Source organism: Sus scrofa, chromosome 9 (assembly GCF_054392235.1).
Source record: "Sus scrofa isolate SSC_HxYL_T2T_F1_AM1 chromosome 9, Sscrofa_HxYL_maternal_Yorkshire_Landrace_v2.0, whole genome shotgun sequence".
Lineage (NCBI taxonomy): Eukaryota > Metazoa > Chordata > Mammalia > Artiodactyla > Suidae > Sus > Sus scrofa.
Genome location: NC_139391.1, coordinates 139,853,961 through 139,877,872, shown reverse-complemented (window position 1 = coordinate 139,877,872; position 23,912 = coordinate 139,853,961). Strand labels below are relative to the sequence as shown.

Here is a 23,912-nt window from a genome sequence, read left to right as displayed (position 1 = left end):
ACTGACATAAACAGATGAAGTCATTCTTATAAAGACACTTGACACACATTAAGGACAGAGACGTATTTACATTAAAATAAATATATATGACACTAAGAACACTTTTTTAAAAATGTTTTAAGGACTCGAGTTTTACAGAAGAAAAGATAAGCAGATCAGGGGGTTTTTCCAGAAGTGTCGATGAGACAGCTGGTATTCCAGTTTTGCTGTGAGGCCTCAGCCTCTGACCTCTACGTACATATACTATCTTAGAGGTCTGAGAGTGTCTTCCACTGGCACACATCTCCAGGCTGCCAGTGTGGAAGAACTGAGACTTTGGGAATTAAAAAATAATCATAAATCCTTTATAAACACCTTTTACTAAATAAACATTTTGCCTGGCAAGAGAATGTACACAGATTTTCTAACAGTTGATTTAATTATAGCAAAATCAGTGAGGTCAGAGTTAATGCGATCAATACGCTTGGGCAGCCAACTCTATACCCATGAGAAACGGTTTTTCACTTCAAATGAATGGTTTTCTAGAGCAAACCTTCTCAGCACATTCAGTCTCCTAAAGAAGCGTTACAGAAGCTCAGGTTTTGATACGTCAGAAAGGATGCCAATAAAAGCTTTTTAAAAAGCATAATATCACAGGAGTTTCTGTCATGGCTCAGTGGTTAAGGAATCTGCCTAGGAACCATGAGGCTGCGGGTTTGATCCCTGGCCTCGCTCAGTGGGTTAAGGATCCGGTGTCACTGTGAGCTGTGGTGTAGGTCACAGACGCGGCTTGGGTCCCGAGTTGCTGTGGCTTTGGCGTAGGCTGGCAGCCGAAGCTCTGATTAGACCCCTAGCCTGGGAGTCTCCATATGCCGCAGGTGTGGCCCTAAAAAAGACAACAAATAAATAAATAAATAAAATAAAAAGCAGAATATCACAGAACTTCTTGCAAACAATCTAGTCAGGAACACATAAATAATTAGGAGATACTTAAAGTTAGGTTAAATCATTGTCTGTCCTCGCTGAGGTCCTCTGTAACCTGCTTGGCATGAAAATGCACTTTGCCCTTCTTGGTTACAAAGAGAAAATGCAAGTAGTCTGATGCTTTACTGTGTCAGAGGCTTTTCCCCTTAAAGTTCCTCATTTAGTAACACTATTATTTATGAGTTGATTTTTAAAAATGGTAGGCTTTAAAAAAACTGAGGCTGAATTAAAGTAGTTAGGACTTCTAATTTCCTATTTCTGAACCAGTCTGCAGTTAACAGGCTCTGGGACACCTGATCCTTCCCCCCTCGTAGACCCAATGCCCCTCCCCGCCCCCGACGACTTCATTCCCTGTCCCCGTGGACTATCCTGGGCTCATCAGCGGGACGGTCAAATTCCCAAGTCTAACTGTTGATTTGTTTCACCCACATAGTTTAGGAGCACACGCTCATGAGTAATCCTCAAGCGTAATTAAGATTCGATAACCATTTCATAAAAAGTTATTTCTTCAGAAACGGTCATCTTGTCTAATCTAAGCAACCTCAGATCACATACCATTTCTTCATGCATCTCAGCCCTGAAAACCTGCCTGCTGTTTTCCTCCCTCCTCTCAAAGTGTCGTGTCCGTGGCAGGAGCATCCTCTCTCGGACAGAGGGCGGCCAGGGAAGTGGCCGTGGGAAAGGTCACGGTCCTACTCAATTTTCAAGGTCGAGAGGCGTTCCCGTGGTGGCTCAGCAGGTTAAGAGCTCAACTAGTACCCCTGAGGACTTGGGTGTGATGCCCGGCCTTGCTCAGTGGGTTGAGGATCCGGCACTGCCGTGAGCTGTGGTGTACGTTGCAGACACGGCTCAGATCTAGTGTTGCTGTGGCTGTGGTGTAGGCCGGCAGCGGCAGCGCTGACTCAAGATTTGACCCCTAGCCTGGGAACTTCCATAAGCTATGGGTGTGGCCCTAAAACGGAAAAAAACAAAAAATTCCAGGAAGCAAACCTCCCAAGTGAGTAAGCAACTCACGATGAAACCTATTATGTGTAATTTATGAACATTTTAAAACATTTTTAAAAGTTTGATTTTTAGCTTGAGTCACTTCTCGGGGGAACAAAATGCCATTTGTTTTCATGTTATAAATAATGCGTAACTAAAATTCAAGAGGGCAGTCCTGTGCTTAAAAAAGAATGCAGAAGTCCCTTCCCTTACAGGCAGCTGGGCTGATGCGTTCTTCAGTCACGTGTCCACGCTGGTGGGGCTGACAGCTAGGCATGCGCAGTTACGTTGGAAGGACTGATTATTCTTATCTGGAGTTCAAGGTTTCCTCCTAGGCGAAGAAGAAAATGCCATGTGATGGCACATTAGACACAGGCGTATCTGTAAGAGTGCAGAGGGCCTTAACCACCATCCAGCCAGTCAGAGCCGAGAAAGCATCCCAGATGGGTGCAGAGCGACAGGGCCTGCTCTGTGGGAGACACAGGATCGAGCCAGGCCTGGAAGGGCAAGGCTGACGTCCACCTCTGCTGCTGGAGACAATTCAGAAACTGCGGATGTTTCATTTCGTGGTAACTCCCTGAATTGGCGTTTAAGACACCTTTCATTTAGTAAATACTTACTAAGCTCCTCTCTGTGCCAGGGACAGTTTTTATGTGTCCATTTGGGAGCATGGGCAGAAATCCTTGCCCAGACAGTTTGCATTCTAGGGGAGGCAGAGACTATAAACACGATATTTATTTCATGACATTATCAGGGGATAAAGGTTATGAAAATACAGAGCTGAGTTAAGAGAGGTCAGGAATGCGGGTGTGGGAGACATGCAGTCATAGAACCCTCTGCGTTTCCTGCCCCTGCGCTGGGCGTTTCCACACTCATCAAGTCCTCGTGTCCTCCTGGTCTCCTCTACACGCCCCTCTACGCCCCTGCACAGAAAATGAGCTCCTTGTGAGCAGGGACCACAATTAACTCTCACTTACTGCTGTCTGATCCACTTGTACAGTAGTCAAGATTAAGAATAAGAATAACGACGGCTAACATGCTTGTTTGCAAAATGCTTTACCATCGTCTCTGGTTCTCAAAACAACTTTGTGAGCGATGGAGGCTCAACAGTTTTGTTATCCCAAAGAAGTACAAAAGACTCCAAGGTGGTGCTGTGGCTCAGTGGGTTAAGGACCCAGTGTTGTCTCCACGAGCATGTGGGTTCAATCCCTGGCCTCGCTCAGTGGGTTAAGGATCCAGTGCTGCCTGGGCTGTGGTGTAGGCCTCAACTACAGCTCTAGTTCAACCCCTGGCCTTGGAACTTCATATGCTGCAGGTGAGGCAGTAAAAAAGAAAAAAGAAAAAAACAGGATTCCAAGGTACAGAGGAATTCAGTGACCAGCTCATTATTAAGACTTAGGCTATGCCTAGAAAACCCTAGGCATAGCAAAGACGCTACCAGAAAACTGTTAGAGCTCATCAATAAATTTGGCAAAGTCAAGGCATATGGAGGTTCCCAGACTAGGAGACCAATCAGAGCTATAGCTGCCGGCCACAGCCATAGCCACAGTAATGCCAGATCCGAGCTGTGGATCTGGCATTGCAACCTACACCACAGCTCATGGCAACACCAGATCCTTAAACCACTGAGTGAGGCCGGGATCAAACTTGCATCCTCATGGATACTACTGAGCCACAGCGCCATGACAGGAACTCTTTAAATCTTTACTGGTGTCATGCATGGAGTTCAAAGCTGTGAAGGCCACTCTCTGCAAAGGCTCCCGGTGCTACCCTATGTTCACATCGACTGCCATGAACCACCTGCACTGCCATTCTTTGAACATACACTCACTAAGCTTGTGTCCTCTCACAGCCCATGTACCACTCATCATCCAAGATCCTTTCAGGCCATTACTCACCCAGCCACCTGGTCACTGCTCCCTGGAACTCACACCACATGGCTGCCCAGCCCTCCACGCTTCGTCATGCATGAATCTCAAGTTGTCCTTCCTCATCTGGTGAAAATCTTGCTTCTGACTCACAATCTCCTCTTTGTCTCAAGCGTTGCCCTTATCAAACTTCCTTGAGAGGATGAAGAGTAACTGGGTACTAGGGAGTTCCAGGAAGGGGTAGAGTGAGTGAATTCTCTGTGCTTCCGTCCTTAAATCCCTAATGCCAACCCAGACTTGAAATATAAAGGCACTGGTCTTGTTTGAGTCATCATTTCATTATGTAAAATGAAGTGCTTATTAAATGACCCAGAAAGAGGCAGGGAAACATACCAGGTAAGACCCTGGGCTTTGTAATCAGTAAGACTTGTGTTCACACTCATTTACTAGCTGTGAGACCCTCGGCAAGAGCCTAATTTGTCCTAAACTTTCCTTTCCTTTCCTGTAAAATAGGGGAAATGATATTCTCTACCTCTCTTAACACAGTGCCGCACTTAGGATGAATGTTAGAAAAGTTAACTACTGTTATGGACACAGGATTATTACCGACATTTGTTTTGAAATGATTAAACACTTGTATTTACTGTCAATTCTCATATAGCTTCATGACAACTACTGCTGCTCTCCTAACTGTGGATATTAATTGTACAGGAAACAGAACTTACTTCTTCACTACCAGGGAAGAAGGAAGCCTTGTGTAAGACTGAAATGCAAAGTCACTCACAGTGTAAGGCCTTAATGTCACAACGTTGTGGTGAACAATATTCACCAATGAAAATTACTTTGGGGATAGTGAAATGTGCTATTTTAAGGCATGGACAATTGTCTAAGGGGGCACTTAAGAGTCTTTTGACACACTGTATAGTATGGTTTTATTATTATTTCCTAGGGAAAGTTTTTATTGAAGCCTTGAAAGTTGGCATTTGGTTACGTTCTTCCTATCAGATACCTTGCAAATAGTTCAGAAACTTGAGGCAAATTATTCTCTAAATCTCAAAATTAAAGCTACTAATTTCTTTCAAAAACTGAAACTTAGATAATGAGGTAGTTTTCCTATTTTTTCTCCATTGTCAATTAGCAATAATACAGGTGAAAAATCTAAGAGTGATTATCCACTTATATCCCTAAGAAAGCAATGGTGCTCATCCTTAAACTCTGCAAACAAATCAAGAAAATAGCAGGTACCTAATATATAAACAGAACACAAGTTTTTTTCAACAACTCGAATGTTGACAATGGAAAGAGGATTTGAATATGATATTGCATTAGCTGGATCACTGATACCAAAGAAGGTGGAAAGTACTTCAGCAGCTGGAAACAACTTTGTTGTTGTTGGGTTTTTTTTGTTTTTGTAGTTTTTTGGATTATTGTTGTTTCCGGTGATTTGGGGTGATGATTCGGATGCAGGCACTGTTTTGTCAAAGCATTCCTATAATTTTGTGCATTTATGCCATGAACCTGGAGAAGTAGTTCTTCTCTTATGGAACCCAAACACTTGTTAATTGGGTGTGTCTCCAAGTCCTCCAAATCCCTTAAATGTGTAGGATCTCTTGAGGACCCTGTGGAGGCGGTTTTTACCTCCTCCCCTCTCTGACTTCCCCTGCATCCTCTACCTCTCCTGACCGCCTATGACTGCTTTCTCCTTTCTGTCCTCCTCCACTTGGGATTATACCATATCTTATCCCTTAGTCTACCTACTCAAAGTAGCCTGACTATAAGCTACTGTGTAATAAACATGTAGCTATTTGCTTAAGGTGTGGGGTGTAAATGGAAATTATGCCACAATCCAAAGTGGCGCACAGATCGAAAAGCAGAAACCACTGAACTAAAAAGGAACCGTTTTGTAGTTACACTGGAATGCAGCCACACCATTTCTTACCTAATGTCTACGGTTCTTTCACATTACAAAAGCAAAACTGAGTATATACTGAGTACATACCATAGAGACCCAGAGAATACATGGCACACAAAGCCAAAATATTTACTAGTGGCCCTTAAGAGGGCAAGTTTGCTGACCCCTGAACTATATCAGACTGTGAAGATTTTCTCACAGGCTGGTCCCTGTTTAAGCCTTGCCTTTCCACCCTTTTCCCAGGCCTCTCTCACATTAGATACTCATTCCTTTTGTTCAGATCTTTACTGCAGTCTTGAGGTACCTCATTTCAACTCTAGGTTTTCTTGTAAATGCCAAACTCCATTTTTCTTTATCATACACAGTAATTCACCAGGTCCTTGCTACTCTGGCTATAGCCAGGAGTCCTAAAATTTCCTATCCATAAGATCCTCAGGGCATTTTCAAAAACAACACCACTAAAGCACTATAAAGAGATTAGGCTATTCTTGTAGAATCCAAAGCAAAATCACCACATTTTTTTTTTAGTATATTTCTTTCCTTTCTGATTCTTTTCCCTCAGCAATGTGCATTAAACTAAAACTGGTATTTTATATTCATATACATGTCAGAAATTTTAAACTAGAACTAGAAAAGATAAGGAAGAAGAAGAAGCATTTTATAGTTAATGAATACATATGCAATTCAAATTTTTCCAAGCAAAAAAGTATAGAGGATAAGATCAATCTTCTCCTAAATAGAAATAAATTTGCAAAGCTGTTATGTTTATTCTTTGGCCTCTACTCATTTTGCTTCTGTCAAGGGGCTTGTTTTTTTTTTTTTTTTTTTTTTTTTTGGAGTTCCTGTCATGGCCCAGTGATGACAAACCCAATTAGGAACCATAAGGACTCATGTTTGCTCAGTGGGTTAAGGATCCAGCATTGCTGTGACCTGCAGTGTAGGTTGCAGACGCAGCTTGAATCTGGTGTTGCTGTGGCTGTGGTGTAGGCCAGCAGCTACAGCTCTGATTCAACCCCTAGCCCGGGAACTTCCATATGCTGAGGGTGTGGCCCTAATAGACCAAAAAAAAAAAAAGCTTGTTTTTCATGACTGTTCATGGAAGCAAATAAAATGTGTGTTGCTTTTTAAAAATTCAGATTTGACATGTTACTTTTTGAAGCTTTGATGCTCATCTACCCTGAACCTTCTCCGATGGGCATTTGCATATGCCCCAGGGATACCTGGGTGGTATACCAACAGGATGTAGAAGTCATGAGATTAAAAAGGGCAAGGCTTCCTAGAAAAATGGCTTTTTCTATTATTCTGATAGTTCAAATGGAAAATAGTATTATTTCTATATTAACACAAATAACATATGTGAGGGAGCAGAAGGCAAATAGGTAAGATATTTAAGATGAGTGAGACAGAAGTTATGCCTCCAAGGCTCTTGGGTGGGGTATTCTTTCTCCTTTACTATTGGGGTATTAGGATAGAAAAGTTGTGCAAAACTGTTTCATAGCCATCTTTGCTGCCACCAAATACAAACAGGCAAAACATGAGCAGTGAAGGCAATGGCTGTCTTTACAAGAGTTCATTAAAATATAGATATATTCCACAAGAGTGCTTAAAATGTCCTTTGATTTGGCCTCATTCCTGCTGGTTATCTGCCTAAAACACATTTCACCTTTCTTCCTATCTAAGTTGGATTAACCCAGCTCAGAATTCAGTCACCCAAGAAGCTCTCCCAAAAAATTCCAGTCCAAAGTGATATCTTTCATTGGAATTCACGTCACTTCTTCTCTATATCGCTTTTTAAAAATCAACTATTTTCTTTAAAAGTAATATGTGCTCCTTATCAAAATACATAAAACATAGAAAAATATAAAGAATATTAAAATTGCCTATAAGAACATCCACCCAGAGGTTAGTATGTTTAAGCTTCTTTCATAATATTTTACAGTTGCAAGTTTATACTTTGAGATTATATTGACTGTATACACGTTTTTCACCAAATGACAAGCATTTACCCATCACTTCCCTTAGGTTTTATCTAAACATGTCCCCTGGTATTTGACCTTTCATGTCTTGTTTTTTTACCTATCAGCTCTATTACATTCATTCCCTTGCTCATTCATTCCTTCTTCAAACACTGAGTAGTCACTTACAACATACCAAACTTCGTGCTTAAGAGTTTTCGTTCTGTTCCCATACTAACTTATGAATAAGGACGGTTTTTAAAATTTTCCCCCAAATTTTAACTACTGACTTAATCAAATGAGAAGTACACAGTAAGTATTTGAGAATGAACTTAAGAAAATTTCATTTATCCTCAACTTTTTGGAAACATTCATTTGCATTAGGGTGCTTCTCAAATTGTACATACGGACTATTGGCCACCTTTTAATAAAATGGTAGGAAGTCCTTAATGAATTGTTTCATATTTTCCTTTTAAAATTTAAATTTTGGCCACAGTGCATGTTTAATCATTTTTGGCAACATATGGTAGACAAGGAGTCAGCATCTGTACCAAGCTTAATACCTGTGTACCCAGGCCAGTGCAGAGGCAGAGAGGGCAACTAAAGAAACAGACTCCAAAAAAACAACTGTGCAGAATTATAAACCATTAGTAAAGAAAATGGAAAAACATTCCTTGTTCTTGGCTTGGAATAACTAATATTGTTAGAATGGCCACACTGCCCAAAGCAATCTAAGACTTAATATGATCCCTATGAAATTACCTATGACGTTTTTCACAGAACTAGAACAAATACTCCTAAACTTTATATGGAATCATAAAATGTCCAGAACTGCCAAAGCAATCCTGAGGAAAAAAACAAAACAGGAGCCATAACCCTCCCAAACTTCAGACAATACTAGAAAGCCACAGTCATCAAAAACAGCATGGTATTGACACAGAAACAGACATATAGATCAATGGAACAGAATAAAGAGTCCAGAAATAAACGCACACACCTACGGTCAATCATCTGACATAGGAAGCAAGAACAGACAGTGGGAAAAAGGCAGTCTCTTCAGCAAGCGGTGTTGGAAGGTAGACAGCTGCATGTAAACCAATGAAGGCAGAACACACCTTCATAGCATACACAAAAATAAACTCAAAATAGCTTATAAGGACTTAAATACAAGATACGACACCATAAAACTCCTCAAAGAGAACACAAGCAAAACATTCTCTGATATAAACTGTACCACTATTTCTTTGGTCAGTCTCCCAAGGCAACAGAAATAAAAGCAAAAATAAACAAATAGGACCTAATCAAACTTAGAAGCTTTGGTACAGTAAAGAAAACCATAAACAAAACAAAAAGACAAACTACAGACTGAGAGAAAACATTTGCAAATGATGTGGCCAACAAGGGCTTAAATTCCAAAGTTTACAAACAATTCATACAACTCAATAACAGAAAACCAAACAGCCCAATCAAAAAAATGGGCAGAAGACGTAAACAGACATTTCTGCAAAGAAGACATAAAGACGGATGATAGGCATATGAAAAGATGCTCAACGTCACTAATTAGTAGAGAAATGCAAACCAAAACTACAGTGAGGTACCACTTCACACTGGTCAGAAAGGCCGTCATAAAATAGTCTACAAATAACAGACGCTTGGAGAGAGTGTGGGAAAAAAAGGGACCTTCCTACATTGTTGGTGGTAGTGTAAGGTGATGCAGCCACTATGGAGAACAGTATGAAGGTTCCTCAAAAAACTAAAAATAGAGTTGCCATATGATCCAGCAATCCCATATTGCTGGGCATATATCTGGACGACACTATAATTTGAAAAGATAGCATACCCCTATGTTCATAGCAGCGCTATTCACAACAGCCAAGACATGAAAACAACCTAAATGTCCATCAATAGATGAACGGATAAAGAAGATGTAGTAGGAGATTCCTGGTGGCCTGATAGTTAATAACCTGGTGTTGTCACTGCTGTGGCTCAGGCTGCTGCTCTGGAGCAAGTCTGACCCCTGGCCCTGAGACTGCTGCATTCAGCAGGGGCAGCCCCCCTCAAAATAAGAAGATGTGGTATATCTAAACAATGGGATACTAACTACTTAACCATTACAAGAACGAAATACTGCCATCTGCAGCCACACGGATGGACCTAAAGATGATCATACTAAGTGAAGTCAGAAAGGCAAAAGCAAATACCACACGATAACACTGAACAGGTGCATCTAAAATCCAACACAGATGAACAGACCTACACAGCAGAAACAGACTCACGGACATAGAGAACAGACTTGTGGTTGCCAAGGAAGAGGGAAGGCGGGGAGGGACAGATTGGGAGTTTGGGGTTAGCAGGTGCAAACTGTTACGTATAGAATATGGATGAACAACAAGGTCCTACTGCACAACGCCCTGTGATCAACCACAATGGAAAAGAATATGTTCACGTACCGCTGTGTCACTTTGCTGTACAGGAGACATTAACACAACACTGCACATCAGTTTTTAAAAAAGACACACTGCGTGTTGCAGGACGTGAGAATGCTTAAAGATGATGCAGGTAGCACATGACGCTTCCTGCAGAAAAAGAGACTCAAGGGTATATTTTGTGCGTTAAGAAAGACCTGTGTGTGTTCTGGGCTGAGGCTCTTTTTATTTAGTTGCTCAACTCTGAGAACACTTTCCTTTGACAAAAGAAGCAATGCAAAAAGGTCAGGTTACTCATTATTCTTTCTTATCGACTCAGTGTCTCAACTTTGTGCCATACCTTCTGGTACCCAACACGGCAACAACCATAGAGGGTAATAAACCCTTACTTTGAACTTGTGATTTATGTGTAATGCTTGCATAATGATTATCAGCATATAAATTCTGGGTAGTTCAGCTGCTGCCCATGCTGCCTAAAAAAAAAAAAAAAAAAAAAGAGAAGGTTTCCTGTTATTTCAGTGTTCTTTCTTGGCAAAGTACTATAAAGCTGGAAAAGAGCTCGAATTAAATGTTGATTGGAAAAAGGCCAATTCATTTCAAAAGAAAAAGATCTAAGGTTCATAACATCTTTAGAGGGACTTCACAGAGATGCAAAGGTGCACTGGAAGATGCGAAGCTCTCGCAGGATCCAGGGAAGCTCCTCCTTTGCTGTGGATTACTCACCCTTTACCCTCTTCTCTTGTGCTGAAAGCACAAATTAACTAGTCAGGAGAAAACTGCTCTTAGGATTTGTAAGTAACCTCGATTACTTAAAGAAGGTGTCACCCAGGATTTCTGTTTACATGTGTGTCACTTTTCTTTCTTATTTTCAAACGTTTATAATACGGAATGGGCTCGTTGGGGAGAAGGAAGAAAATACAGGAGAAAGATTTTAAAAATCAGTTACATAAATATACTATCTAGTGATAACAACTACTAATTTAATTCATTTTTACCAATCTTTTTTCAGATATATTTCTTTAGACACACAGATATCTTTCTTTTTTAAGTATTTTCTTTTTCTTCTATAGAACCTACTCCTCAGAGGTAGATTGGAATAAAATGTATGTTATAGCCATTTTCACTTTCTCTAGGAAAAATTAACTTCTATTTATTAAAAAGGGATTGAAGGATTTAGAGAGAGGGGTCAAGGGAAATATCTGGAAGAAAATAAAGAAAATAACATTTCCTAAATTCTATTCCAAGAGTACTCTGTATTATATTCTATATAGAGGCATGCTAAGATTTAAATAAAACATTAAAGTTTACCATAAAAGTAGCTAGCTTACCTTTGTATGGATTCAGGATACACTAAATTAACCAGAAAAGGATAACTTTAAAGAATTTATCAAATTAATAAACATACATTGATGCTTTCTAAATAAGTGGCCCTGGGATCTCAAGCGGTCTACATCTTTACAGATTTATTTGGTAAGAAACTATGAGCTTTGCTAATGATCTCTAGAAAATATCAGGATATTTCCAAATATTTAACAGTAGATTCACATATAACTACTACTAACTTCTGTGTAATTCTGGGTCTTCTTCTTCTTCTTCATTTATTTATTTATTTATTTTAGGGCCATACCTGTGGCATATGGAGGTTCCCAGGCTAGAGGTCAAATTGGAGCTGCAGCTGCTGGCCTATACCACAGCCACGGTTAACACAGGATCCAAGCTGCGTCTGCAACCTACACCACAGCTCATGGCAATGCTAGATCCTTAACCCACTGAGCAAGGCCAGGGATTGAACCCTTGTCCTTATGGATACTAGTTGGGTTCATTACCACTGAGCCACAAGGGGAACTCACCACCTCCGGAATTCTGCGTAGCACGGGGCCCCGGTGGCTTTACATCATCGCTACAGCGACATGGGATCCGAGCCGTGTCTACAACCTACACAACAACGCCAGATCCTTAACCCAATGCATGAGGACAGGGCTCAAACCTGCGGCCTCATAGATGCTAGTCAGATTCGTTTCTGCTGAGCCACAATGGGAACTCCTAATTCTAGATCTTATTAGTTGCTTTTAGAGTATGGTCTGTCATATTTACCTTGATAAATATAAAAAATGAGCTGGACATCAACTTCGATTTCAGTTTAAAATCATGCACAGGAGTTCCCGTCGTGGCGCAGTGGTTAACGAATCCAACTAGGAACCATGAGGTTGCGGGTTCGGTCCCTGCCCTTGCTCAGTGGGTTAACGATCCGGCGTTGCCGTGAGCTGTGGTGTAGGTTGCAGACGCGGCTCGGATCCCGCGTTGCTGTGGCTCTGGCGTAGGCCGGTGGCTACAGCTCCGATTCAACCCCTAGCCTGGGAACCTCCATATGCCGTGGGAGCGGCCCAAGAAATAGCAACAACAACAACAACAACAACAAAAGACAAAAAGACAAAAAAAAAAAAAAAAATCATGCACAGAGGGAAAAAAACAGCATAAGCAAAGTCAATTGACGAACTAGAACCAAAAATTGCAAATTCTATCACAAATGAAGGCTAACTGGCTTCTCTAGAGAGTTGAAAATTTAAAGAACATTTCTCCCCTAATCTCCCAAAATATGGGCAAAGGACAGGTACCCGTGGCACTGGAAAAATACAGGCAAGCAACCCATGAGTACATGAAAAGATGCTCCAGGGTTCGGCCTAATGGAAGCCTGAACAATGCCTATCACATCGTGGGTTTCTGAAGAAGTAACTTAAAGAAACTAGAAATTAAATGGCTTTCTTAGAATGAAAATTCTCTATCACAAGGAAAAATGTTGTATGTTGTTTTTCCCATAATGGAGGTCAGTGGGCGCTATGATTAACAAATATCTGATGCCTGTGACTTTTTAATTGCAAGAAATCTGTGAGTTTTTTTATTATCTATGGGAAATATTGCATATATTAATGATATCTAAAATACGATATCACCTAACTTGTATTATTGAGCAATTCTGTCCACATCTGGCCTTTCATCTTTCATCTAAAAAGCAGGGGCTGGACCAACTGACCTTCAGTGCCATTCTTACTGCTAACATTCTAATTTTGTTTTTATTGCCTTTTTGTACAAAAGTGTGAGAGAAGTCATTTTAAGTCTGTGACATTAAATGTAATTTTCTGTCTCCAGCATTATAATAAGAATCAAAGATTTAATCTAATACACCGATGGAATATTGTTTATAACGTATTTACTGTTTCAAGCCTTCAAAACCAAGAGAAAACAAAATGAGTACCTGTTCCTTCTGAGAAATGCCCTTCTTCCTGTTCAGAATCCCTGTGTATAACAGGAATGCTCTCGAGTTAACAGCCAAGTAAGAGGCCCATCGGCTGGCAGGTGCCCACCTAGGTGCAAGCAGAGGTGGCAGTGCTCCCAGGACCAACAGCAGAAACATGGCTTAACTATCCTGTGTTTAGCAGTTCTCTTACGGGTTTTCACAACACCTAAAAAGCGCCCTGATGGGGTAAAGCCTCTGCCTTCATGCTGCTGCCCCGTCTCTGAAAAGCAGGACGTAAATATACAATTTAGGAGGTAAGAGGGACATCTGCCATTGTTTTCTTTAACACAGTCAGCCTCTGTTTAATGAATCCCAGCCACCTCCCTCCACCTACCATCATTCCTAAGGTTTGCAGAGGAGCTGCCATAGAGCTCAAAACACGGTCTACAGACAAGCATCTTCTCCATCCCTCCTCATCTTCTCACAGGCCGCTTGACAACATCTCTAGGAGGGGGTGGAGGCGCCACCAGTGTTTGAGCCCCTCGTTCACGCAAAGCCTTGACTCTGGAGTTCTAGTCCTCGCGGGACCTTAGGAAGTTCACGGTCAATACTCCGCCCTTGGGCTCAGACACTAAGAGGATCTCCGGGTAAAGAGATAGACAGTAGCTCCATGCCTGATTTAGGAAAACTGTCCGTACAGACAGTTGTAATTCATTCCTTTCAGAGACAAATCCTGCTCTCTTCCTAGTTCCTGAAGTCATTAAAATCAAAAGCTCTCAGAAACGTCCCAGCATTTGCTAAGTCCACGCTGGGGGAGGATGGGCAGAGCCGTGTTCAGCGCGTTTGACAGCAACACCCACTTATTTCATTCAGTATCCATAGGCATATATCATGCACCTGGTATAGGCCTCTCTCTCAGCACTGGAGATACAGCAAGAAAACGCTATTCCTGCCCCATGGAGCTTGTTCAGAAAAATAGACTCAAAACCTTTCAAATGGAGCTGCCGCTGGGCCAAGTCAAAATAAGTAAAAGAAATCCGTGAGAAACCCTTCAGTTATATTAAGAAGAAATAGCTTGATGAACCCCAGGTGTAGAAATTTCACTAAAACAATGCTCCAATAAAACCCCCAATTCTGGAATTTACTCTAGTACCTGTAACTAGGAAACCAAATTCTAGCCATAGTTTCTCCCTTCTAAATTTTCTCATGAGAAAACAACTTATTTCCAAGACATTTTCCATGATGGGGAAGTTTTTTTCAACTTTGCTCAGGTATAACTGACATACAGCATTAAGTAAGATAGTTGCAGAGACCACCAAATAGATACCCGTTTTCACAAAAAGTGCCAACATGGAGCCAGAGAACATTTCCGTTACATCACGCTTTTACGGCTTTGAAAATTAACAGAGATGATAATCCCCCACCTTGGGTTTCCCACTCCCTCCCTCCTTAATTTTACCTCCTTTAATTGTCATCATGTCTGGAGATTATAATCCAAGATACTAAGATGTTTATTTCATACATCGCCTCCACACAGTGTGTCTTACAAGCTCTTGCAAGAATCCAAACATTGTGCTGGTCTGGGTAGAAAAGGAAATTCCATGGTTTGTTGAACCCAGGAACTCTTCAGTACATCTCCGAGGTAAAACTGTTTAAATACAATTAAAGTTCTACAGTTAAAGGGTACCCTCCTCCACTGTTGGTGGGAATGTAAACTGGTACAATCACTATGAAAAACAGGATGGAGGTACTTCAGAAAATGAAGTATAGAACTACCACAGGATCCAGCACTCTCACTCCTGGGCACCTATCAGGACAAAAAATTCGCTGCAAAAGATGCATGCACCCATAGCTATGTTCACTGCAGCAGCATTCACAATAGCCAAGACATGGAAACGACCTAAATGTCCATCAACAGCTGAATGCATTAAGAAGACGTGGTATATACACACAATGGAATACTACTCAAGTCATGAAAAAGAACAAAAGAATGCCATTTGCAGCAACATGGCATGGCTGGAACTAGAGACTCATGCTAAATGAAGTCAGTGAGAAAGAGAAAGACAAATACCACATGATATCACTTATATCTGGAATCTAATATACGACACACATGAAACTTTCCACAGAAAAGAAACTCATGGACTTGGAGAACAGACTTGTGGTTGCCAAGGGGGAGGGGGAAGACGTGGGAGGACTGGGAGCTTGGGGTTAATAGATGCAAACTATTGCCTTTGGAATGGATAAGCAATGGGATCCTGCTGTACAGAACAGGGAACTATATCTAGTCACTTGCTATAGAACATGATGGAGGATAATGTGAGAAAAAGAATATGTGTGTGTGTGAGAGAGAGAGAGACTGGCTCACTTTGCTGTATAGTAGAAAACTGACAGAACACCGTAAACCATTAAATAAAAATCAGTAAAAATTTAAAAATAAAAACACACATTGGTTCCAATGTGTTTAAAAGCAATAAAGTTCTATAATTGCAGCAGATGCATCTGAGGTTTACACGGAGAGCTTCCATTCCTTACCATCCTCTCATTCCTTAACTCTAATGTGATACAGGTTCTATTCTCACCATTCTATGAACAAAAGAGCAGCTGATTTACAGGTTGGATTTTTCAAAAAAAAAAATTTCTTTACCAGGATCCCAAATGTAACAAAGGGTCAATATAGAAAACTTAAAAAGCACAGCCAAAGAGAAATATACATAAGCCTTTCAACTATTAATTTTGATTAATATCCAACGAATCTCTTTTTAAGTGTATCAATATATTATTCATTTTAATAAAAGAAATTGCAAGAGGCACTTGCTTTTTCTGCTTACAAATACGGTTTCTCAAATCGATTTTTTTTATATACTGTTTGCATAGAATTTCAATCCATAAAGCTACCTATTGAAAATTCCTTATATTTCTGCTAAACACTTAAGGGCTTATATTTTCTCCAAATTTATACATCCTTGCTCACAGTTCTGACGATGTCTTTGGGATAAACTCTAAATGGAACTAGAGGTTTAAAAGTTATGTCCATTTAAAACTTTTAACACAAAAAAAGGTAAGTTAAAAAGTAAAAGTTTGGGGAGGCTGCTGGTCGCCCCCCCAACATTGGCTGACATTTTTATTCTTTGACAACAAATAGGAAGAAAATGTCAATGTCTTTTTTTACTGCTTAATACTGGTCATGTTACTTTTCTTTCCTTTTGCTAATCATACAGGCTTACTCACAACTCTACAAAAAAATCTTACTCATTCCTAATGTTCCTTCATTGAGAGATTGGTTTGCCGGAAACGTTCTCACTCTCACCAAGTCCCAACAGTCCCAACTCTAACGACGGTCGCTGCTTCCAGAAATACGGCACTTAAGGCACCCTCGTCCTTACCTTTTTCATGCATGTGTATTTCATTTTCAATAAAACATTGAGTTGTTCCAAGGCCAGACCATAGAGTTGAGCCCCAACATGCTAGTGGCCCAGTGTGATGTAATAATTTACCTTCCCAGGGGTCCTCTCCGGGGGGGTACAGGCGAGACTAAGTGACTTTAAGCTGTTGGGAGAACAATGGCCAAACCTTTCGTGATTTTGAAATCTATCAGGCCACGAGACACTTCGGTAGCGGACGCTCAACCCTGGGAATCCCAACTATTGTCCCAAATTTTGCCTGACTCGTGCCAAAGATTGAGCCAGGGCCCGGGTGTCCAGGCAGTCTGCAGTGCCCCAGTCCCCACCAGAGCCCTGAAGGGTGTCGGGCCCCACGAAACCGCTGCCCGGGCTCTAGGGTTTCTGTTTTCAGGTCGCTGCGCTTTATTCTCTAATTCAGCGTTCCCGAAAGAGACCATGAGGACCCGCCCAGTGTCCTTTACACCTTCCCGTGTCGGGTGGCGACAGCCTGTTTACGAAGAAGAGTGCACCACCCTTTCCCGCAAGCCGCAGCGGTTAGTTCCGCAGAAGGAGGAGCCAGGGCGTCGGGCCGCAGCTGGGAGAGAGGCCCGGCAGCGGGCGCCGCGGAGCAGCAAGGGCGTCCCTCTCTCGGCCGGAGCCCCGCCCCGCCCCGCCCCCACGGCCCCGCCTTGCGGCCCGCCCATTGGCTCCGCCGGGCCCTGGAGTCACTCCCTAGAGCCACTTCCGCCCAGGGCGGGGCCCAGGCCACGCCCACTGGCCTGACCGCGCGGGAGGCTCCCGGAGACCGTGGATTCTTACTCCTGCTGTCGGAACTCGAAGAGGTCTCCGCTAGGCTGGTGTCGGGTTACCTGCTCATCTTCCCGAAAATGATGGCGTTTTGCGCGCTGCGCAAGGCACTGCCCTGCCGTCCCGAGAATCCCTTTTCTTCGAGGTGCTTCGTTGAGATTCTTTGGGTGTCGTTGGCCCTAGTGTTCCTGCTTCCCATGCCCTCAGGTAGGAGCCTGGAGAGGGTGTGCGCCCTCGCGGCGAACTGGAGCGGGTTCGCGGGGCAGGCCGACCGGCTCCGAGGGCGGGACGGACTTTGCTGGGTGGCTCCGGGTGGAGGCGCGGGCCTGGGTTCACCCGGGGTCGTGCGGAGTTGGGGTAGAAGGCATGGTCAGAGTGACCTTGGTCGTGCTGTGGGGACCCCGGGAGCGAGGGAGATCCCCTAATGGCCAGCGGGAAGGGCTTGCTTGTGGTTGGCCCCGCTTGGCAAAAGCTTGCGTGGTGTTTCCGGGACTGATCAAGTCCTCGGGAGAGCGCCAACCAGGTGGTAGTGATGAAGGCTTGCTCTTAGCGCCCAGGGGGTGTTGCTAGCTAGGCTTCTGCTGTGCCCGTGGGGAGGATTTGCCCAGTGCCCTGCTGGGCTTGGCTGGGGGAGCCCGACCAGGTGTGCATGACAGTGTGCTTTGAGGAAGTGGCCAGCCCAGCCCAGTGTGGAAGGAGGAAGCTTACTGCTTGCTTTATGTGGGCCTGCAGTGCTCAGGTGGGAGCAGGCTCTGGGAGCCTGGGATTTAGAGGGTTTGGGAAGGGCACAGGGTGCTTTTTGTAACTAAAGTTAATAGGCAGCTTGGTATCCAAGACATCATGGGTATTGATTTCCAGGATGTTCCTATTTTTTAGATTTCTTTTTTTTTCTTTTCTTTTTTTTTTTTTGCAGCAGAGTTGTCTTCCCGTTCTCATTTAATAGACACTATTCAATTCTGTTATGGAATGGCTTTTTGGCCTTGCTTTCATTCTTTCAGAAGGTTAAGAAACATGGGTGGTCAAAGCTCCTGAACAATGAGTATCCTAAGAAACAAACGTTAGGTGTTAATCTGGTTTTCCCCTACAGTATGTAAACTAAACCTGAAACCAACCACTCAGTTTGTTTCGTGTTTCATGGAAAGGGCTTTGAAATACATGTGTTCTAAAAAGATGTGCTTATTGTATAAAACTACAAAAAGGGAAACCATTTTTAGTGCTTTGGTAGATTTTCTCCTGTCCTCATATGCACGTGTGTTTTCACGCCTAAGTTATTTTAGGATCTGTTACACGTACAGTTTGTATGCTGCATTTCCCTTAGCAGCATTCATTCAACTAATACTTGCCTTCTAAACACCAGGTCCTGTACTGGCCCTGAGGAGGGCCTGGTGAGCAATTACATGTCATTCCTATTTGCACGATCCTTATTTCACTATTTGCGTACAGACATGGATATGTGTGGGACTGTGTTTTGCTCACTGTCAGATTCCTGGTGCCAGGCACACATTAGGAAATCAGGTATTTTCTAGGATTTCTTGGGAGTGGCAGAGAGTAGCCAAAACGCAATTGCAATGGATATGTTCTGACTCAAGAGAAGTGCCCAGGAGGAGAGGAGCCTGACTCTCTGACAGCGTTTGGCAGGTGCCTGGTGAAAGGGATGAACTTGCTGCTTATCAGACAGGCCTCCTGAGGTCCCTTTGCTTCTGCACTTGCACTTTCCTAGGCCTTGGGGCATAGTCTCCTCCTGCCTCTTGCGTAATCGGTTCCTTTTTATTCTTCCAACTCAGCTGGGATGTTACCCCCTCAGAGGGACCTTCTCTGACCCGCTCTTCCCAGCTCACATCACCCCTGGGGGTCGTTACCTCCCAAACTGTGTTTTCTGTTCTGACGAGAACGCAGAGATCTGGATGGGCTTCTTGTCACACTCTAGGTCCAAATGCCCAAGTTTCTGCCTCAGTGTCAACACTCTTGTATGACTGTCGAGTACTAGAAAACTCGAGGCGGCGTTCAGCTGGGCCTTAGAGCCCAGGACAAACTTCCCTTGCTTCCAGGAGGAAGGTTCTCTAAAGAGCCATGCTTAGGATGGTCTTTGCGTGGTGCCTGAAAAGCTAAGGCAGGGAGTTCCCGTTGTGGTGCAGCAGAAGTGGATCCAGCTAGAATCCATGAGGGCACGGGTTCAATCCCTGGCCTCGCTCAGTGGGTCAGGGATCTGGTGTTGCTATGAGCTGTGGTGTAGGTCGCAGATGGGGCTCAGGTCCCGGGTTGCTGTGGCTGTGGCGTAGGCTGGCAGCTGTAGCTCCAATTTGACCCCTATCCTGGGAACTTCCATATGCCCCTGTTGCGGCCCTGAAAAGTGGGGGAAAAAAAAAGAAAAGAAAAAAGAAAAACTAAGGCAGGGGCAGCTAGGGTCAGAAAGGATCTCTCTTCCCCTGATTGTAGACTCCTCAGGGCTCACCTAACTCCAGTGTTGCTTGTGACGGATCATTTAAAAAGTTTATTTCTAGGTAGCAGGGGTGTAAGTGATGGAACAGCAGTGCTAACAAAAAATTAAAAGGAATTTTTAAGAGAATAATGTTTAGAAGAGGCTTTAAGTGAGAGAGATGAACGCCATTTAAAATAGAGGAGAAGAGAGAAATAAAATGAAGAGGATGTATCATGGAAGGTCCAACTAGGAATGAAGAGGAGGAGAGACAAGGTGAAGTTTAAGGTTGGAAGGTAACATCAGGATAGGTGGGAAACTTCAGTTAGATACAAATGAGAACTCACTATGCTGGGCAGGGAAAGCATGAGGATAAAATAAACATTTCAATGAAGCAGCTCCTGAGAAGGATTTGTCAGCAGGGTTGTGCCTGGGAGGCTTGCCATCTCAGAGGTAGTGCCACAGAAGTGACCAGGCTCATTCCTCCAGAATGAGTCCACTTCGGGGGAAAAAAACCTACAATTTCCCTTTGTGGGTGATCTGCTTATTTTAGATCTATTCTTTGTTCCCAGTGAGAGAAGCCAGGATGACTCAGTGCTTACGGAGTCGTTTCTTAGTTGCCTCACTCCGCTTATAGAGTGCAAGGAGAGCAGTCCTTATCTGGTCGGTTGCTAGGTTATTATCATAACTGGGAGATACTGGGAGAAATTAGGTGGCCAGGTCTTTCTCCAGCGCCGGGAACTTCAACAGGATTATTTAATCTACTTGACCTGACTCCTGGGTCTGCCACCTGCTGGGAATGTATTCTTCAGCAAATGTTGCTTCACCTTACCATGGCTCAATTTGTTTTCCTTAAAGCAGGTGAAATAATTCCTAAGTCATAGGATGATTATGAAGAGTAAGTTGGTTTAAAAGCACCTAAGATATAGTTGGCACAGGTAGTGCTTCAATGCGCTATTTCCAAAATAATTAACATCGGCCCTATTGTTTGTTTGAAACAAGTTGTGGGATCTTTCATCACCATCCTTTAGGAAAAAATATAATCCATAGTATTTGGAGTTCTCCTTTGAGAAGCTTAAAGTATTATTTCTAATCACAGCAGTAATGGAGAAGGGGTTCATAGTAAAATGACAAAGCATAAATATTTTGACATGGAAAATTAAAACCCTGATAAAGGGAAATGTCTAAACCAGTGGAAAATGTCAGGGACACACAAAAGCAGCCAAGAAAAAGTGATGGTTTACAGATGTCTCCGGAGCAAGTGGCTGAACAGTATAGAGAATTTCAATTTTGATCCAAGCGTGTATAGAACGCAGGCAGCTGCGCTCCTTCAGCTCCAGCACTGGGAGCTAGAAATGCAGTGGTGAGTGAGGCATGGTTCTCAAGAAGGATCCAGCCTCATAGGGAGGGTCAGCAATGAACATGTGCAGTATTAAAAGTACTGTGAGATGGAGTTCCCATCGTGGCCCAGTGGTTAAGGCATCCGACTAGGAACCATGAGGTTGCGAGTTCGATCCCTGGCCTTGCTCAGTGGGTTAAGGATGCCGTGCGGCTGTGAACTGTGGTGTGAGCTGTGGTGTAGGTTGCAGACGCGGCTCGGATCCCGAGTTGCTGTGGCTCTGGTGTAGGCCAGCGGCTACAGCTCTAATTGGACCCCTAGCCTGGGAACCTCCATATGCCTCAGAAGCGGCCCAAGAAACGGCAAAAAGACACACACACAAAAAAAGTGCTGTAGGAGAAGTGAGTTGGGCCCTCGTGGGGACACATAGCCTCGTATGCTGAGACCTGTCAATGTCTCAAGGAGGAAGTGGCGTCTGAAGGATGAGTGGGTGGGAGGCGCGCGGAGTCTCTGGTCCAAGCGACGTGGAGCGAGTGCTGCCCAGCAGGTTCCGGAACGCAGTCGGCGATGCGGGGATGCGGGGATGCCCAGCGAGGCTTAGAAGGGTGAGCAGATGTCACGGGTCTGCAGCCACATCTCTGAGCCTCGGGCTTCACAACGGGGCCTCGGGGAGCCGCTGGAGCACCTCTGACCCGGAGGAGCCTCGTCTCGGAACTGAACTGGTGAAAGCTGGCAAGAGCAGCAGTCCGCAAGCGCTGGGGCGATCCAGGGAGGACGCGCGAGTGGCTCGGCGTGGAGGTGGAGGTGGACGGAACACGCGTTTCACTTGTGGAAGACGTGCCTCTGGTTTGCTGGGCACGATGAGTCCGCGGAGGCCACCCTGCGGCCCCTTATGAGGCAGCGTGAGACGGTCCACGGGCAGCTGGGAGGGCAGTGCATTGAACACGGAGCCTCGGCACCCCAGCTGGAGAGCCGGGGTGGAGAGGGATTTGGGGGGCAGCTCTTTTCACACCCAGGGGGACTGCAGAATGAAAGGAGGAGAGTTCCTGGACCAGCCCCCGAGGCACATGGCATTATGCAGCCAGGCAGGGAAGGAAGAGCAGCCAGAAGACAGGCTGAAAACCAGGGGTGGGGTGGGGGTTGTTACCTGGAAAGGGAGCTTCCCAGGCCGGAGGCACTGAGGAGAGAGTGACCCGTAGCTGCAGATGTTAGAGCCAGGGTAACCCCAGTGACAGGATGAAGTTACCTAGAATTAATAATGAATTACTCTGCACATGATTGACATGATTTTTATAGGCCTAGAAATGAGTGGAAATTGAGAAAATTGAAGATATCGATGTTCGAACCTCCATTTCGAGGAAGCAAAGAAAGTTTAAAAAGTTGTGAGAAGGGGGGTAGGTTGGTCAGGTGGCATTGAGGTTTCTGTTTTGGTGAGACAGGGATTTTCTGAAGGCAGGGTGTGGGTGTGCTTGCGTCAGAGAATTACTTTAATTTTTGCAAGCAGGTAGAGAGCGCTTGCACGATTTTTGAAAGTGTACGGGAGGTGAGAACCATAGTAAAGAGTATTTCCCTTCCTGAAACTCATCTGGAAAGCGAGGGATTTCAGCCTATTCTATCATATAATGACATCTATTGGTAAAGTATAACATGGCAGCCGAAAAATTATATTGTAAACTGTCCAGAAAAAACTCAGTCAAGATACGATTTTACTGAAGCTGGGAATATTTAGTTTGTAAATCCTCACAGGAAAAAACAAACAAACAAAAAAAACCAGTATTCTGAGCAAGAAAAGAAATTCGATTATAAAAATAAGATATTCGGCTCAATTATTACAGCGTATACAGCTTGTAATCGACTGGTTGCCAAAGCAAACATTCTAAACTGCAGATTGTGGAGTTCCCTTCCTGGTGTGGGGAAACAAATCCGATTAGCATCCACCAGGATTCAGGTTTGATCCCTGACCTCACTCCGTGGGTTAAGGATCCCGTGTTGCCGTGGCTGTGATATAGGCTGGCAGCTGCACCTCCGATTAGACCCCTAGCCTGGGGAGCTTCCATATGCCTCAGATGCAACCTAAAACTCAATAAAATAAAATAAAGTAAAAACTGCATATTATTGAAACCATGTCTTTCATGATGCGTGTTATTGGGAAGAAATACTTCAAGATGGTTGAATGGATTAACCCTTCCTATTGACTGTTTTTTTCCATATACCTCTGCCATCTGTATGTGAGAGTCCTATTAGGAATTCTCTCTTCTTTTTATGCTTTCAAGCTAGTTACCGAAATCAAACACATAAAACAAAGCTCACTCGTATAATTTAATCACATGCATGCTGTTACTTGATGTCATCCCTGTGCTTTCAGGGTATTCTAAAATAATGATGTGCATTTTTTTCTAAAACAGAATTATATAGCATTTCTAGCCCCCCTTTTCTCCCTGTTGTCAAATGAGAATATTTGGGTATTTAGTAAATCTAATGTTGTTAATAAAATTCAATCCTATATTAATCTTCTTTATAAACTGCTTTTTTTTTTTTTTTTTTTGCTTTTTAGTGTCGTACCTGCGGCATATAGAAGTTCCCAGGCTAGGGGGTCGAATCAGAGCTACAGCCATGGGCCTACA

The 23,912-nt window shown here is 43.4% G+C and overlaps 1 protein-coding gene and 1 long non-coding RNA gene across 35 annotated transcripts in view; one reads left to right on the top strand and one right to left on the bottom strand.

Annotated features, from left to right (window-relative positions):
- Nucleotides 1–65: 65 nt before the first annotated feature.
- On the bottom strand, nt 66–17,289 carry LOC110255546 (uncharacterized). 5 transcript variants are annotated; one of them, XR_014816636.1, is made up of 7 exons: nt 17,211–17,289; nt 16,730–16,892; nt 14,803–14,991; nt 13,738–14,350; nt 13,362–13,623; nt 10,449–10,581; nt 66–2,278 (listed from the first exon to the last, which is right to left on the bottom strand). It is a non-coding gene; the product is annotated as an uncharacterized LOC110255546 (long non-coding RNA). The 5 variants fall into 5 exon arrangements; XR_014816637.1 differs by lacking the exon at nt 13,738–14,350 and having other exon boundaries at nt 13,362–13,470; nt 16,730–17,289; XR_014816640.1 differs by lacking the exons at nt 10,449–10,581; nt 13,738–14,350; nt 17,211–17,289 and having other exon boundaries at nt 1,980–2,278; nt 13,362–13,470; nt 16,730–16,870.
- Nucleotides 17,290–17,488: 199 nt separating this feature from the next.
- The window catches only part of CD46 (CD46 molecule), a 53,498-nt gene continuing 47,074 nt past the window's right edge, over nt 17,489–23,912 (top strand). For 29 of the 30 annotated variants that reach the window (XR_014814376.1, XR_014814375.1, XR_014814377.1 and 26 more), the window contains exon 1: nt 17,489–17,740. Coding sequence is in view for 27 of the 30 variants with exons in the window: in XM_084974567.1 (XP_084830693.1) it covers nt 17,614–17,740 (127 nt within the window). In the remaining 3 variants the exon portion in view is untranslated. 30 annotated transcript variants of the gene reach the window in all.